Here is a 16,055-nt window from a genome sequence, read left to right as displayed (position 1 = left end):
AATTATTTTGTTACAAAATGGATGGGATAGAACTGAAATGCATTTAGAAGATTCAGCTTTACTTGTATAAATAGAACTATTGGTATTTGGTTTTTAACGTGCATAAAGTTTCTTTTAAAATTGGTGAATGGGTATGGCTTTCTCAGAGGTATTTGTGCAAGTAATGGAAAATGTATAAATAATATTCATAGATTTAAAAAAAACAAGATTCCTTTGTAAAAATAAAACCCACAAAAACCGAATAAGTAATTTGAATTTATCTTATGAATTTTAGAGTTTTGAACAAAATATTCAACCTTCACTGACATACACAGTTACAATGTTTTTCTCATGTATGACTTATTAGTAAGCCTTTTCGAGCCGAAAATTAATGCATTTACGTCAGGTGATGGAATACAAAACACGACCCAAACACAGTAATGTACTAAAGCTGCACGACCTTTTTCGAAGTAAAGTAAAACAGCAATCAATTGTTTTAAATGAATATTAGTGGATTTATTCACAATGATAGTTGATAAATTCGAGTCGTCTGTAAAGTAAAGGCTGGTGTCATTTTACTCGTACCGCTTACTTAGTAGATTCTATAAATTAGTTCAATTTTTGTACCGGCTCTACACGAATATCACTGATAACTGTCTTTTGTTTATGCCTCTTATATCGATATTACACTGACCCTGACTGAGTGTCATTACATATATGTGGCAGTGAAATGCGTGGCTGCATTTCCATGATTTGCCTGCAGCAACAAATACATTAATCTGCAGACAAAACACTCAAACCTTAAAGCACTTACATGACATTTTACATATCATGCACAGACTGTCCTATCCCATATGTGATAACACATATAGTGACATGGACTCATGTATACCTATCTAAAGTGCTCTCTATATTGACCTAAAGATTTGTAAATCGTTGATGCACAAGGCTAACAAGGTAATCAAACCATGTGATTTCATTTTATCATTGGAGTCCAATGATCTGGATTTAGCGAACGTGTCTATCTTACCTGTATATATATATATATATATATATATATATATATATATATATATATATATATATATATATATATATATATATATAAACATGTTTAATATATGTGAGTCAGATGAGGATTGAAACATATCAGTATGTCTCATTGACGTCTCTCCAAGTTTTAATGTAAATTCTAGGACAAGACGGCTTTTCTACAAAACAGTTCATGTGTCGCAGAGCAATGGAAGGAGTAAACAGCTGCAACACAAACAAATATAATCCTAACAAAGATGAAAATGGAAAAGCAGTTTTACTCCATGTGCCGATAGGTAAATACACGATACTGATTTAACTAGTAGATTTCTATGCACATTTTAGATTTCCGTTGAACTCTATGGCGTCACTTCGACGACTTCTTTTATGTCCATTTATTTTCCTCTCACGTCGACAGTGATAAGTTTTCATGCACGTAAAGAGAACAGTAAGGATAGCTAAATATTTGTGATAAACTCGCTGCCTGTCTATGGTTCTATAAAGCTGGAGCAAAATTGTACTTTTACCTTGCATCGCGTGACACTAACATTGCTTGCGCGGAACGGGCGTAATACATGTTACCGCGCGCGACTATATATATATATATATATATATATATATATATATATATATATATATATATATATATATATATATAGATATATATATAGATATATATAACTTAGGGATCTTGATTGGGACAGTCATTAGAGGGAAGCTCTTTGTACGTTTAGCTGTCGGGACGGGATTGCCATTAAGTTTTGCCGAGTTCGAGCCAACAAATTGGGTGAGTTGTATTCTTTTTAGTTCAAATTAATGTTCAGTTTCGCAAAACATGTTCATTGTTATAATATAGGCTTGCATTGTTTTATCATACTTTTAGTTTTATTCACCAAGAGTGTGTGGCTTATGTAATGTGTTAGCGAGAGATGGTACGATTCGGATTATTAACAGGGATATGAACATATATGCAGTAATCCTGTTTGTAGGTTATTTTGTTGCTATTATAACTAATATTGGAGATGTTTGTATATATTTTAGAGTTTTCGCATATCAAATGTTTTTTATTTAGCCAATCAATGGTATGTCTTTCGTACAGTACAGAAAGTCATACGTAAGGAAATCTTTCAGGTATGTTGATATTGGTTTGATTGAAATGCTCAGATGTTATTAATCTAAATGATAATCAGAAAGCAGATTATTTGGAATGTTGTGTCCTAGTATTCAGCTGACTAGATGTAGCTAGACGCCGCTGTAGTAAGGAGAGATGAAAGACAGGCAGGAGAAGTGCCATCGTTAGTGTGCATAAAAAGCCTGGATAGTTAAAGTGACCGAGCCGAGAAAGCGGGTCAAGGGTATCATATGAAATGTCAAGTAAACTTTGGTCATATGTGTGAGAAACTTCATTATAGCATTTGACTATAGAGAAAAGTCATTATAGCGTTTGACTATAGGGAGAAATGTCATTATAGTGTTTGACTATATTCAGAAATGCCATTATAGTGTTAATATACAGAAAAAAATGTCATTATAGTATTTGATTATAGGGAGAAATGTCATAATAGTGTTTGACTATAGGGAGAAATGTCATTATAGTGTTCGACTATAGGCAGAAATGTCATTATATTTTTTCACGATAAGAGAAATGTCACTATAGTGGTTGACTATAGAGACAAGAGGCACGGTAGTGTTTGGTTGTCTAAGACAACATCACAGAGTTACTGACTATTACAAATAATTATTTATTTGTTCTTCATCATTATTTTCCATTGGATCCATACTATGTACCTTTGTATTTATTTCAGTGTCCTGTTTCTTTATTTTACAATCATTAGTGCGAGAGGATAATATTTTGTTTTCATTGTCACTTACATATGTTTTTTGATGTTTTCTAAATCTCATTCAGTCTGAAATAATGATAGCTCGATTATGTTACACCTAAGTGCCCAACCTGTGGTCCTTTATAATTGTATTTTAGACAATTTTTGTAATAAATAAATCCTATTTATGTTTCATTTGTGTAGAAGTTCTCTATATGATTGCCTTCCACATATTTATAAAACCCGACTTGTACTCTAGTTTCTCAAACGTGTTTTATTAAATCAAATAGCTAATTTTAATTACCACGCCCTCCCACCCCATCGCTTCGGTGCCATCATGTACACCTTCAATTCATGCAATCTTTTTATATATATATATGTCTGTGTATATGTATATTTGTATGTGTGTGTGTGTAAAGTCGACATAGGAAGTAAAGTAATAGGCATGTGGCGGATTTAACTAACATTTCAAAAGATCATAGATCATAGTTTCTGTCAAACATGCAAATTGAATATACCATAAATTACTGAAACAATTTGCTGACACAAACGAAATTGATGCAATTGAATAATTATTTTTTTTTTCTTTACAGACATGTTTGCTAGGACTGAATCCAAGCAAGATGCAACAGAGGTTCCCAGGAATGATCTTTTTGAAGAGGAACAAATTTCTGTCAAGCTAACCTTCAGACACTGGCTTGTTGGACCAATAGCTTTCTTATACATCTGCGGATATATCATGTCTTTCAATGTCTTCGCTCAGTTTATCTTCGATAAAATTAAACGCACGGACTATCCCAATGTCACCATTCAGAATAACATGACCAATTGCAACGTGAATAAAAGTACTGAAAACTACAAGGTTCGCACGGACTTGGAGGAGAAAACAGCTCATTGGCAAATTTACATTTCGCTTGCTGGAAATATCATTGCAGTCTTTTCAAATCTCGTGCTGGGGTCCTATACAGATAGGTTCGGTAGAAAGTTTTTGTTTTACATAGGTACGTTCGGAAGCCTGTTAAGGACATGTCTAGTTGCTGCTGCTATGCATTTTGATCTCAACATATTGTTCTACATCATTCCTTTTACTGTTGAAGGCTTCAGTGGTGCACTGTCCACAATGCTTCAGGTGACCTTCATCTATGTGGCTGACCTTACAAAGAAGGGCAAACAAAGGTCCTTTGGAATTGTGTTGATGGAACTATCGTTTGGTCTCGCTGGAGCTAGCGCGGGATTTGGTTCTGGTTATGCGATTCAGTGGACGGGTTTCTTTTGGTCATCGGTCATTGCTGCTGGTTTCTACCTAATGTCGCTTCTGTTAGTATTCATATTACCGGAAACCTTTGTGAACAGGCATACATATAGCCCAAAGCTTCAGAACTTAAAAGATGCGATTGGATTCTATATTGATCCAGCAAACTCGGGTAAACGATGGATTTATATTGTGACCTTATTAATATTTACTTTGTGTGCATTAAGCGGGATTGGTAGCTCTGCTATTGAACCCCTTTACCAGCTAAGTACACCATTTTGCTGGACTCCTTTGAAAATTGGGTGGTTTTCAGCTCTAAGCATTGGGTGTCAGCAGGTTGCTGGAATGTTACTTGTAAAGCCTGCGCAGATGCACCTCTCTGACAAAACTATAGCCGTCATCAGTGCAGCTTTTAGTGTAGCTTCTTACACGCTGGAAGGATTGGCTTCTAATGATTTAATGCTGTATCTAGGTATTTATTTCTGTTTCTACCCATATCAATTGCACAATACGCCATTAATACGTACGTTTAAATCAATAAGACATTGAGTTGCTATCAGGGTATTTCAAGACTTTTCTGCAGTTAATAGAAAACAAAATTTGTTTACATATTTGGAACTTTAGTAAGTCAATAGTCCCGTCCTTGCATTAGGCAGAGTACCACTAGAACATATCACATTATTCAAAACGATATAGGTAAATGTAGGCCTAGTGTTTGCAACTGATACAAATTGTTGACTCAAAAGTGGAAATTATCGCAGCTATCATTTAAAGTTCTCCTTAAGGGACCGAATCGACTTGAAACTTTTAGACAGGCGTTATCATAAGGCCAGATTTCAAGTGAAGTCACTTAAAACCTTAGGTACACTGGCCTTATATATTTAATAACAGGATATTCTGTAACCATGGTTATTGGGTTTACAGTTAAGTTAGTTTTTAAAATGACTTTATAACAAGATGAACATTTTTATTGCAAATTTAGCATAAGAAAGAAGATTGAAGTTAGTACACTCCAATATCAAGTGACGAGTGTACAAATAATCTTATTCACACAGACCTATCATGAAACTGAATTATGGAAGTTTTAAAACAATCACATTAATATCTCAGAAAATTGCAGAATTTCTACATAAAGATTTATCAAGAAGCAAACAAAGACGGAAGCGATCAAGATAGTATGTTGTCTCATTGCAAAATACATCATGACTGTGAAGTCAAGAGAGATTCAATTTTGTGTAACGAAGGACATAAGTAAATATATGCATAGAGGATTATGATATGAGGGTGTGACATGATACTCCGATTCAATCATATTTCGAGTACATGATACACTAAACCTCTCTTCTTTTGATATATTTCTATAACTATCTAGTTCTGGGGTATGACATCATTATAATAATTCGGCCAAAATTTTTAATTGATTCGCTATAGGTAATACCACAGTCAACATCATTATCATTAATGTATCATTATCTATTACCGCTTAATATGGAAGAAGTAGCAAACTGACTTCATTATATCTATTTTCAGTTACGGTTGTTGGTACTGGAGGAAATCTTACAATCCCAATGATAAGAAGCATAATGTCATGTCTAACACCGCCAGAAAAACAAGGTACAGTCTAGATTTAAAATTCCTCACTATTTTTAACATCGTTGTTCCAATCAGATTGGAACTGTGCAGATTTTTAAAAATCATTGGATGAAGGTAACATTACAAAATTGTGTCAGTAGGTGTGAAATATCCCAGCTGGTGCAGCTTGTTTTTCTTGTGTTTAGTGATTTTTTCATGGTATTTGTTATTCTTTTATCTTATCAAACATTGCTATTTAAACACTGTACTGTATTCAAAACATGCTTAGTTTTTTTTATAATTTTAATTAAGTTTTAAATATATTTACCATTCAACAATCTTCACAACTTGGTTGTTTCATAGTATTTATCGTTTTTAGAAGCTTTAGAGGACATTTACATTTTATGAGTATATATAAGGACATTTGTCATGATGGGATATTTCCTTACATCTACTACGTATCTACGTTTTATGAGTAGATATAAGGACCTATGTCATGATGGAATATTTCTTTACATCTACTAGAAAAACATAGATTTGTATTTCTTATATATTGTAAGCAAAACCGTCGGTTTGCGTGGATATTTCTTTCAATTCTGTGCCAGTTCGAGTGGCGACTACATTGCTATATCGATTAAAAGAAGTCCCACAATTTTATAATAATTTGAGGACAGTGATCTTTCACAAATTCTGCTTGTACATAACGTTTCCAATAGTGTATTTTGTAAAATTAATAAATGTTCTCAAACAAAAATGAAGTATTTATGTTTTTGTTTATTTTATTTTTCATGTTAAATTTAGGACACATTTATTATAATTAATAAAGTTGATTTGTAATTCATTAGCTAATGCTGCCCGGTATTCACTTATCCATTATTTCGCAACATCTATCCTCTCTGGAACTAACGGATATTCTCTTGGTATGTAATATACCTTTATATAATGTATATCATATTTAGCTTCAATAACACTATTGTCACGTTTGCTCAACCTCAGTTCGTAAGTCGTGTATAAACTAAGGTATAATTACAAGCCATGGTTTGAAGTCTTAACATAGCCGCAGGCTAGGGGGCACCGAGTGGCCGAGTGGGCTAAAACGCTCTCCGTTACGGATCACTGCCATCTCACCTCTGTCTGCGTGGGTTCGAGTCTCGGATTCAGCCAATGTGGGTATGTGAGAAAGCTTGCCAGTAGCTTCTCGTGGGTCGGTGGTTCTTTCCGGGGTTTTCCCGGTTTCTTCCTCCACCATTAATACTGGCCGCCATGTATAGCCTATCGTGTGCTGAAAAATGGTGTTAAACCCTACAACAACAACAACAACAACAACAAGCCGCAGGCTAAAGTTACTCTCGTACGCAATGTTAGCGTGACCAGAGAGAAGATCCGGCATCTTGGATCGGCACCTATGTGTTACGGCTTTGTCCTAAGATCAGAGTGACCGCGAGGCAACGGGGCGTGTTCTAAACCCGTCCCCACGTGGACAGACAGAGAGAGGACATTGTCCACTAAGTTTGAATGGATCGGGTCAAAGCGACACCCAATTGGAATTGTGATAACAATATTGATCCGAATTACAACTTCTAACTAGTAAGAGAAAATTTAGTCTCGCCTAGGAAGCTTGCCGAGTAATATAGGTTTTTTCCGTTTAAGCCACTCGTAATTTGGCGGTAAAAATTAGAGAGGAGATTCTAAGGAAAGACAAAGCTTTGTAAAGGAAGCATTTTGGGGGACAGAACTTCCGGTTCTGTTAAGTCCCGAGTCTCTGAGAGGGAGACGGAAGTGAGACTAGTAGAGCAGTCGGAGTCGACTAGTCTAGTCGGTGGAGAGAGTCGAGGAGGAGGAGGAAAGTAGTTGAGGTGGAAAAGTGGAGAAGGAGCAGGAGCATAGAGAGGCCGAGGAGGAGAAGGAATTTGGAGAAAGTCGGGAGGAAGATAAGAAATAGTATGAATAGGAGAGAAGAATACACAGATGAGTATAATACGAGGACAGGTGAGAAGCTATCTCACACTACTAATCAAATGATGCAATAGGCTATCATAGGGTCGCGCGGAAGGAGAGTACTTGGGAAATTTGAAGCACTTGACTATTGAACTGTTATTAAATTGCCATGAGTTGAATTTCACTTTTTTGTATATTCAGTCATTTAACCGTCGGTATTGCTGACTGGGGACTCGGAGCTTTACATCGATCTTTCACTAATTTAACTTGCAACCAAAATCGAGCCTGGGTGGGACTTCTGTGATAATTTAAATAGAGTATTGGGAGCACCCCATCCCAACCATAACACACCTACCACAGTGGCGGCATAACAACCCGTCACGTCACAACTAAACTTTACTAGTTTTGCCATTTCATAACTAATCACCAACACTGTGTCATTGCCTTAGTGCTATATTTAATAATATTTTTGTAACTTGGAGTATACTCAATGCTTCTTCATAATGCTTAAACATAATATAATTATATACTATAATGAGGTATAACAGTTTTGATACATGTATTGATACTATTAATACACAATTGGATACAACTAAATATGCAACAGGAAACGAAGTTACCACTGTTAAAAATGAATTAAGCAGAATTGTTGCAAAGTTGAACAGTAATAAGGTAGTAAAATTAGAACAACCTGTTAGCACCACTGATGCGGAAACAAATTCACATGCTAATTCTAATATCAACACTGTTATGACAAATTTAATTGATGACCAAATCCAAAAAGTCGATGAATAAATACAGAAATTAGATGTATTTATTTGACGCAACCTGGTGATATTATGACTGGCATTTTGGACAATTACCTGGTCAGATTGATATATTGGTTGCATTGATGGATCTCGGAGGAAAAAATAGTTAAACTTGGTAATAGTAAAACTATTAGCTATGATGACGAAAAACAGCCAGTAAATATTCAATTTATTGGCTTGGTAATAAAAACTGATGGTAAACAGTTTACTATGGAGCTAAAAACCGAGACAGGTTCTTTTTGCCAATATCAGCTTGATTAAAACAATAATCAATTTACCTGAACTATTTCTGATCAAGAAGAAACGCGACCTTAGACATGCTCAAAATTATTAGTGAAACAAAGATATGTTTTTTTTTTTTCTTCTTAAATGGTGATGCAATGACAGGCAAATTAGACACGGCTATATCATACAACGCAATAATCCCTAAATCAAAATTGCATGCGGCAGGTTTGCATAAAAGCAAAGATTATGCAGAAATTTAATTACCTCTTTTAAAATTAAAATTTTCAAAGGTGACATAAAGTTTTTTGGTGTATCACCAGTTGATGAGAGAACATATGTAGATAGCGTAAACGGCAAAATCTTATTGATGTTAGGATACAGTTTAAACAGTTAGTTAACAGTATACCAGAGCTTGAATGGAAAAGAAAAAAATTGTAGCAGCATTTTTGTACTCTATCAAAGTCCCAAAGCATAATTTTGTGGAAACCATGTGTGTTGCCATGCAAGAAGTAATATCTGTTCGTATTTTTTTTTAAAAAAACAACAAAAGAAATTTACTTCCTGTTTAATTTTACAGGGATAATTTTTGTGATTATCATGAAATAGATTTCAGTTCATTAAAAACCTATAATACAGATATATGGAAGTGTTGTTGGAATCCTCTTTAATAAAAAAAATATCGTTTAAAGAATTGACAATAATTAGAATAGGAACCAACGATCAATATTAGTTTGACGTTATTACATCAATATTCGGGTTTCCTGTTTAATATATCATAATAATATTAAGGTTAATTAATACAAGTAACATTAAAGAATTACATGGCTATGTAAGACGATTGTGTTCTAAGTATGGCAAGATTTATGAATTATATACATGGTAATGATAACCAAACAATAAAATATGTTTGAAGAAATAAAATGATTCCAGCTGAGTGAAGTCTATGTAATTCCATTACAGAAATATTTAACATTGCACAAGTCCAATGGAAATGAAGAAATTTAGTTTCACGTTACTAAGTATTATGCTAGAAATTATAATTTCCAATTGCGCCAACCAACAAATAATGGCAGTAAGACAGTAAGAAGTGGAGTTAATTACCTTCGACTTTGTTATAATCGACATTAAAATTAATCATAAGGGAAATAATTAATTTTGATGCTGATTATAATGAAGTCAAAGGTAATTAACTCCACTTCTTACTGTCTTACTGCAATTATTTGTTCGTTGGCACAACTGGAAATGATAAAAACAAAACGTCTTACTTATTTAATTTATTAAAATAATTTTATTATGACAGTAAATATTTATACAGTCAGTGATGACCAACAAAAGTAGTGTATTCTGAGATAATGTTTTGATGTACTAGAAAAGGAAACTGATTTAAACTTTGGCTCTCATTTCTTCTGAAATATTTTATTTGTTGAGGAGTTAGATATTGATGCCATTAAATAATTATATTTGATGATGTAAATATTGATTTCAATAATATGAATCAAATAAACAAATAGTTTTCACCAGCACTAAATAACAATGTCAGAGTATGTATCTAACCTAATTATTTTATGATGTACCAAAATATACTTCATTTTATTTAATGGCTTAGATAATAAAGATATAGGCAAACAGTCTGGAGATATCAACAAACAACTCGTTTTAGGTATTTTATATAATAAATTCACAAATGAGACATATTTGTATGGTGTGTCAGAAACCAACTTTAAATACACCAATGAGGTATACAGTAAGATTCCATCAATTCTATCTTCTCTCCTAATTAATCGCCCAGTCAAACCAATAGTGCATTTATAAACCGATTTTTCATGGGAAAATTTAAAAGCCCTCAAAACGCTATTGATGCCATCGACGGCCTGGTACAAAGCATATTTATCTATGAGCCTCTGAAATGCATAAATATTATCAAACGCAGGTTAGTAACGTATATTGAATACAGGTTCCTAAGCACTATAACTATCGTTATGCACGCCACCTAGCGCATTAAAACTAAATGCTCTAAGGCGCTATGTCAATGCGATGTTTTAAATGCAGTATAGTGTCAAAATCTGTTTTGTAGCTTCTGACAACGGCAAATGCTATGTAATTGACCTTGTTTATAAAACTTTTAAATATGAATATTTATATTTAAGCCACATTTTAACTTTTTCAAAAATTAATTAAAATAAAAGCAATTAACCATGATTTAAAGACCGTACAATGTTACAAAACTGTTTAACAGGATGTAAGAGCGACAAATACCATGAAATAGCCCTTAAACGCGAAAGTTGTTCCAAATATGTTACTTTACACATGCTTATGTCCATTGATCAGATGAGATAATATTTGTATTTGTATTTTGTTAAATAACAAGAACATTTCGATCTGAAGTATGTATTGTGACTATACTATGCGATTTTTCTTTCATCTAGGTGCCATTTTCTCCACCATATCAGCCATGAATCAGATCTGCAACGTGTTCAGCACTGTCCTGACGAATACCATTTATTCAGCTACAGCATCCATCTTCACCGGGACAGTATTCATCCTTTTTGCTGGATTACAATTTGTTTGTGTACTTCTTCTAGTGTAAGTTCTGTTCTTCTTGGCTACTGGAAGGATGTTAATCATTTGGTGTCATTTTGCGCTCTTGTTCAAAAAGAAATGTTTCATTTATTTCAGCCATATTTCAAGGGACGATAAATGCCATTGTTCCATGTTGGCCGCAGCATCTTTACATGAAATCAAGATCAACACATTTGTCTTTGTGGTCACATGGCGAAAATCTAACACGGATACTGAATCATTTGTATCATATAATATGCTACTTTAGATCTTTAATTTAGTTGGGAGAACACCATTTTATGCAAATATTTTTTACAGCCTATTAAAAATAAATGTTCGCTATTAAAGAAGAAAGAAAGAAAAAAAAAATAGGCAAGAGCTGGATGAACCAGAGTTTCCTGATAGTGGCATCAAAAGCCAATGCTAGTTTTATATCAAAGTTTACAAGCAAAAGCTCGTCGCATAGGCAGACACTGAATCGTATCACAGGCACCTAACATTTGACCAATAACTAATGTATACAACGTAATACAATATGTTGTAACTTTGTTATTAATATGCAAAATATAAGAAATTAATTACGAGAACGTCGGATGTCTGTGGATTTATAATCTACGGGTTTACTTACTGCATCATGTTATACTAGCAGGTTCTATGTATGTATTGAATTCATTTTGGCAGAAAAGCGTACTAGTCATATTCGTACTGATGTGTATTAACATAACGAAAATATAACAGCACTTAATGTTTCAATTTCAGGATGTTAATATACAGGACTCGAACTTCTAATGACAATTATTCACGGATGGAAGACGTATTAGAGAATAATATCAACAAAATGGGTTTGGATGAAGGTCACTAAACAAAGCAGTAACGCCATTAACAGCACACACACATTCTGTGATTAAAGGACACCTGTCAAAAAATGAATGATCTCGTCGCCGGTGATGGGAGTATGCGATAGAAGCTGTGCTATGTAAAATACAGTATTATAATGATTCCATCCTCTGAATATACCTTTGGCTCCCCTTTGCTTCGCAGGCGATATATAATCTTTGGACATTATCATAATTTGAGAAACAAATAAAAAGCACAGACCCTACTATTAAAATATTACTGTACTTGATCAAGAGCGGTGATACAAAACATAAACATTTAATTAGAAGTGACAGGAACTTATTGAATGGTAAAACTCAAACATTGATTTTGGACACATATTTACACAAGCAAGAGAAGAAGCATAATGTGTAATCCTTCAACTGTCAAGGGTTCATAATTGACTTCAAATGGAAGGTAGACAGCCAATATATTTAGACGACATAAGAGTGTAATACGTGTAATGTTTACTGGTGTAGGATGCATAATAATGATAATATAGCCAAACACGATATTCTCGAAACATTTATAAGCTTAGAATTCAACCTCAATTTTAAAGTTAATAAAGTAAAAACTTTTTCGATGGGAGAGGGATATCTAAAACTATTCAACACAGCGGACTTAATGCGTATCAGTAATAAGTACATGGGGTTGATATGTTAGTGAGGGATATCTAAAAACTATTCAACATAGCGGACTTATTGCGTATCAGTAATAAGCACATGGGGTTGATATGTTAGTGGTTGGGGAGAAGAAGTCTATTTGGAGAAATGTGAAAGTTAGGTTAACGTTGAACACTTGAATATGTTTTAACAATTTTAGCAGAGCCCGAATTTAATTCATAAACTTTATTTGGAAAAAATGTATTGCATGTTTTAATTTATTTTCTTTAATCTGCTTATAGATAGCAACCATTTCATTGCTGACATGCTTGCTGGTCAAAATTCCGAAACAGTGGTCAATGGACACATACATTCCCTTGCTCTGTACCTGTCTTGTAATTTTCTGAGCAAATTCTTTAAGCTCAACAAACCAGATTATGCAAACCCAACGCAAATTATTCCAGCACAAGCTCAAAGCAAATTATTCAAGCCCGTGCTCCAGCAAATCATTCAAGGTCAAAGCAAATTATTCAAGATCAACGCAAAGCAATGGAATAATCTTGAACAAGTTTTATTAAAGTCCAAAAGAATGAAAAGTTCTCGTAAAATACCCTACGTGACAGATCTTACTAATCAGTCTAATATTTTAAAATATCTATTCATACACATAACTCCAAAAGGAATTAACTAAGTTCTTCTAAGATACCACCCATCAGACCGATCTGTCCATTAGGACAAAGGCGGAATCTCGTACACATATTTACGCATAATTTTATTATTAGTAACTCAACACATATGTAACTATCTATTTATAGATCCGATGCAATTCTACATTCTTTAATATTTTAAAATATACTTTATGTCCGTACGAAATTTCATCTAAATATAATCACTAACATTTACAGCCATGAATAAAAAATACAAAAATTAAACAAAATCATGTACTAGGAGTTAAAAAATATAGATATACTTAACACTGCGATCTCAATGATACATGTTAATGTGACATTTCTGATCAAAATCAGATATAACAAAATATGACCTTTAGAATGTTCGTGAGTTCAGCCATCAGATACAAAATCAATTAATCAGTATATGTGGAAATCACTCATAATCGAACTCATCAGCGATCTTGATGCCATAAGGCTATGCTTACATACCACATCTGATCAAAATCGGATCAGAAATACAAGCTCCAGAGAGAGAACCACTCAAGTGCAAGATTATCACATTCATCTGAGTGGAGCATTGTTCAACACATCAAAGAGCTTAAGATCAAATCAGAAATATGGACTTCAGAGTGATAACAAGCTCAACAAAAATAAAAAGTCTATTAACACAAACAAACCTTTTGCACATCATTGCATGACTTTTGAACTGTATTGTAAACTACATCTACCTAATTTTATTTCTGTAAACCCATAAGAGGAAAAATTTGTATCTGTTCTGCCAAGATTTATACATCACTCAGGTCCTTGTGATTTATTGTGAAATGTATTATGCAATTTGGGTCAGCTGCCTACAGTATATCGATAAAGATTAGGAATGGCATTTTAAAAATAATTTCAATATATTGTGATGAATTATTTATAAAATATTTATTTATTTATATGATTATAAGTATTATGCAGATCATAATTTTTTATTACAAAATTTGAGTTCTGAATAATATATCAAGGTATATTTTTAAATGTGCATTATATATAATAAAAATAATAAAACTTTATTTATTCCTAAATTATATATATATATATATATATATATATATATATATATATATATATATATATATATATATATATATATATATATATATATATATATATATATGTGTGTGTGTGTGTGTGTGTGTGTGTGTGTGTGTGTGTGTTACAATGCATACAATACTTATGTTTTAATGGTTTCTGTTTTGTCTTGTTTTACTTTTGTTAAGTGTTGCACTTGACAAAGGAATCAAGATTCCAAGGTGAAAAGTGCCACTGCTAAAACTTAGCACTGTCTAGGAGACCATATCTACGACACATCTCTTGAGTTCTGGACTATGCACCCGTCTGTAAAAGCAATCACTCTCATGTAAGGAAAACTGACTTGTTTGATTGCATACAGCAAGGAGTATAAATCTATTCTTGTAAATGCTGTTATGCCAGCTAACCATGCTTTGATATGCTCCTGATTTATCCTAGTTTTGAAAACTTTACACACAATTGTAAATATTGATGATGCTATCTCCAGAATATATCCATGTCTACCCTATGCTTTGATAGGTGATATGAAAACAAAATGTATGCAGACCACAGCAAGTTAAATTAATTTTTCAGTTTGGTTATGGATGTATGATTGATTTTCCTTTAACAATCAATAACTTTGAATAATCTAAGAACCTATTCCTATGGAAGACTGATATTTAATAACACACTGGCATATAAATGCTTTCTGGTGTCAATACAACAGGTGTTATGTGCTTTACTGTTATGTGCTTTACCTAGAGACATATCACAGTAGCCAAAATTGGTTAAGCAGAGATTTGAACTCACAACTCATTAATTGCAAATCTAGCATAGTAACAACTGATGATCATGACTTTTTTTCTGTAAGAAACTTTTACAAAAGTATTATTCATGAAAAGCAATAAAATTAAAGTTTTCATCTCTTTGAATAAATTCTCTCCCATTTTTATGCTTACGTTATTGGAAACAAGTACTTAGCTCCCATTTCTGAGGCATAATATCAACAATAATGAGTAAAATAAACCATTCCTTCCCTCCACAACACTACCAACATCAATTTTCAGTGCATGATATTATCAGATTTGTAACTTGTAGGATAAAATCAAGACATACTGTATAATATTCTGGACCAATACTGCCAAGCATTTTATGAGGAGACAAATCTTTACCAAATGGAGAATGAAGCCCATCTCAAGGTCATTGGTGCAAAAAATGCAAGTTTATGCTAACCTAAATAAGAAGAGAAAAATTGAAGAATTTCAGAGTGTGTTTGCAATAATGCAGCTAAGCAACAACGACAATAAAGATGCACTAGGTTACCTATGTAGTCAACTTCTTAACGAGAAACTTTCCAAATATTATAAATGAGAACACAATCTTTGAATAATATAGGAAATTTATTAATTAAGAAATAGAGAAAAATATGCACAAGATATTACATTCAAAAGTTAAATACAATAACAGGAAAAATTTCATACATCAATATACACAGAACTAAATACACAAGGGAATCACCTGGGGTCAAAAGAACATTCATACATAACATAATAATATTTTCTTTACAGTGTTAAAAATTCAAACAAGCATCTAGCATTTAGCGGATCAGTAAAACTCGACACGGATACAACAACATCAACATTTAACGATTTCAAAGGAAAATGCTT

At 33.2% G+C, this 16,055-nt stretch overlaps 1 protein-coding gene across 3 annotated transcripts; it reads left to right on the top strand.

Annotated features, from left to right (window-relative positions):
- Window positions 1-596: 596 nt before the first annotated feature.
- Window positions 597-14,371, top strand: LOC149808439 (lysosomal proton-coupled steroid conjugate and bile acid symporter SLC46A3-like). 3 transcript variants are annotated; one of them, XM_089977211.1, is made up of 6 exons: window positions 597-936; window positions 1,176-1,307; window positions 3,425-4,555; window positions 5,614-5,697; window positions 11,054-11,210; window positions 11,946-14,371. In XM_089977211.1, exons 2-6 carry the CDS (start codon window positions 1,205-1,207, stop codon window positions 12,046-12,048), a joined length of 1,578 nt encoding a protein of 525 aa, XP_089833337.1. In that variant the 5' UTR covers window positions 597-936; window positions 1,176-1,204; the 3' UTR covers window positions 12,049-14,371. The 3 variants fall into 3 exon arrangements, with proteins under 3 accessions (XP_089833337.1, XP_089833329.1, XP_089833344.1); XM_089977203.1 differs by lacking the exon at window positions 597-936 and adding an exon at window positions 982-1,011; XM_089977218.1 differs by lacking the exon at window positions 597-936 and adding an exon at window positions 1,698-1,798 and having other exon boundaries at window positions 1,106-1,307; window positions 11,946-14,370.
- The last annotated feature ends 1,684 nt before the right edge of the window (window positions 14,372-16,055 follow it).

This window comes from Sinohyriopsis cumingii, chromosome 1 (assembly GCF_028554795.1).
Source record: "Sinohyriopsis cumingii isolate HCF-2022 chromosome 1, ASM2855479v2, whole genome shotgun sequence".
NCBI lineage: Eukaryota > Metazoa > Mollusca > Bivalvia > Unionida > Unionidae > Sinohyriopsis > Sinohyriopsis cumingii.
Note: the sequence above shows the minus strand (reverse complement) of the source record. Positions and strands in the feature narration are given on the sequence as shown.

Bases quoted from the DNA above. Each gene is read 5' to 3' on its own strand.
- LOC149808439 (XM_089977211.1), top strand. From the start codon at position 1,205: ATGTGTCGCAGAGCAATGGAAGGAGTAAACAGCTGCAACACAAACAAA. The intron at 4,556-5,613 runs GTATTTATTTCT...ATCTATTTTCAG, and splicing joins TGATTTAATGCTGTATCTAG to TTACGGTTGTTGGTACTGGA. The intron at 11,211-11,945 runs GTAAGTTCTGTT...TTTCAATTTCAG, and splicing joins GTTTGTGTACTTCTTCTAGT to GATGTTAATATACAGGACTC.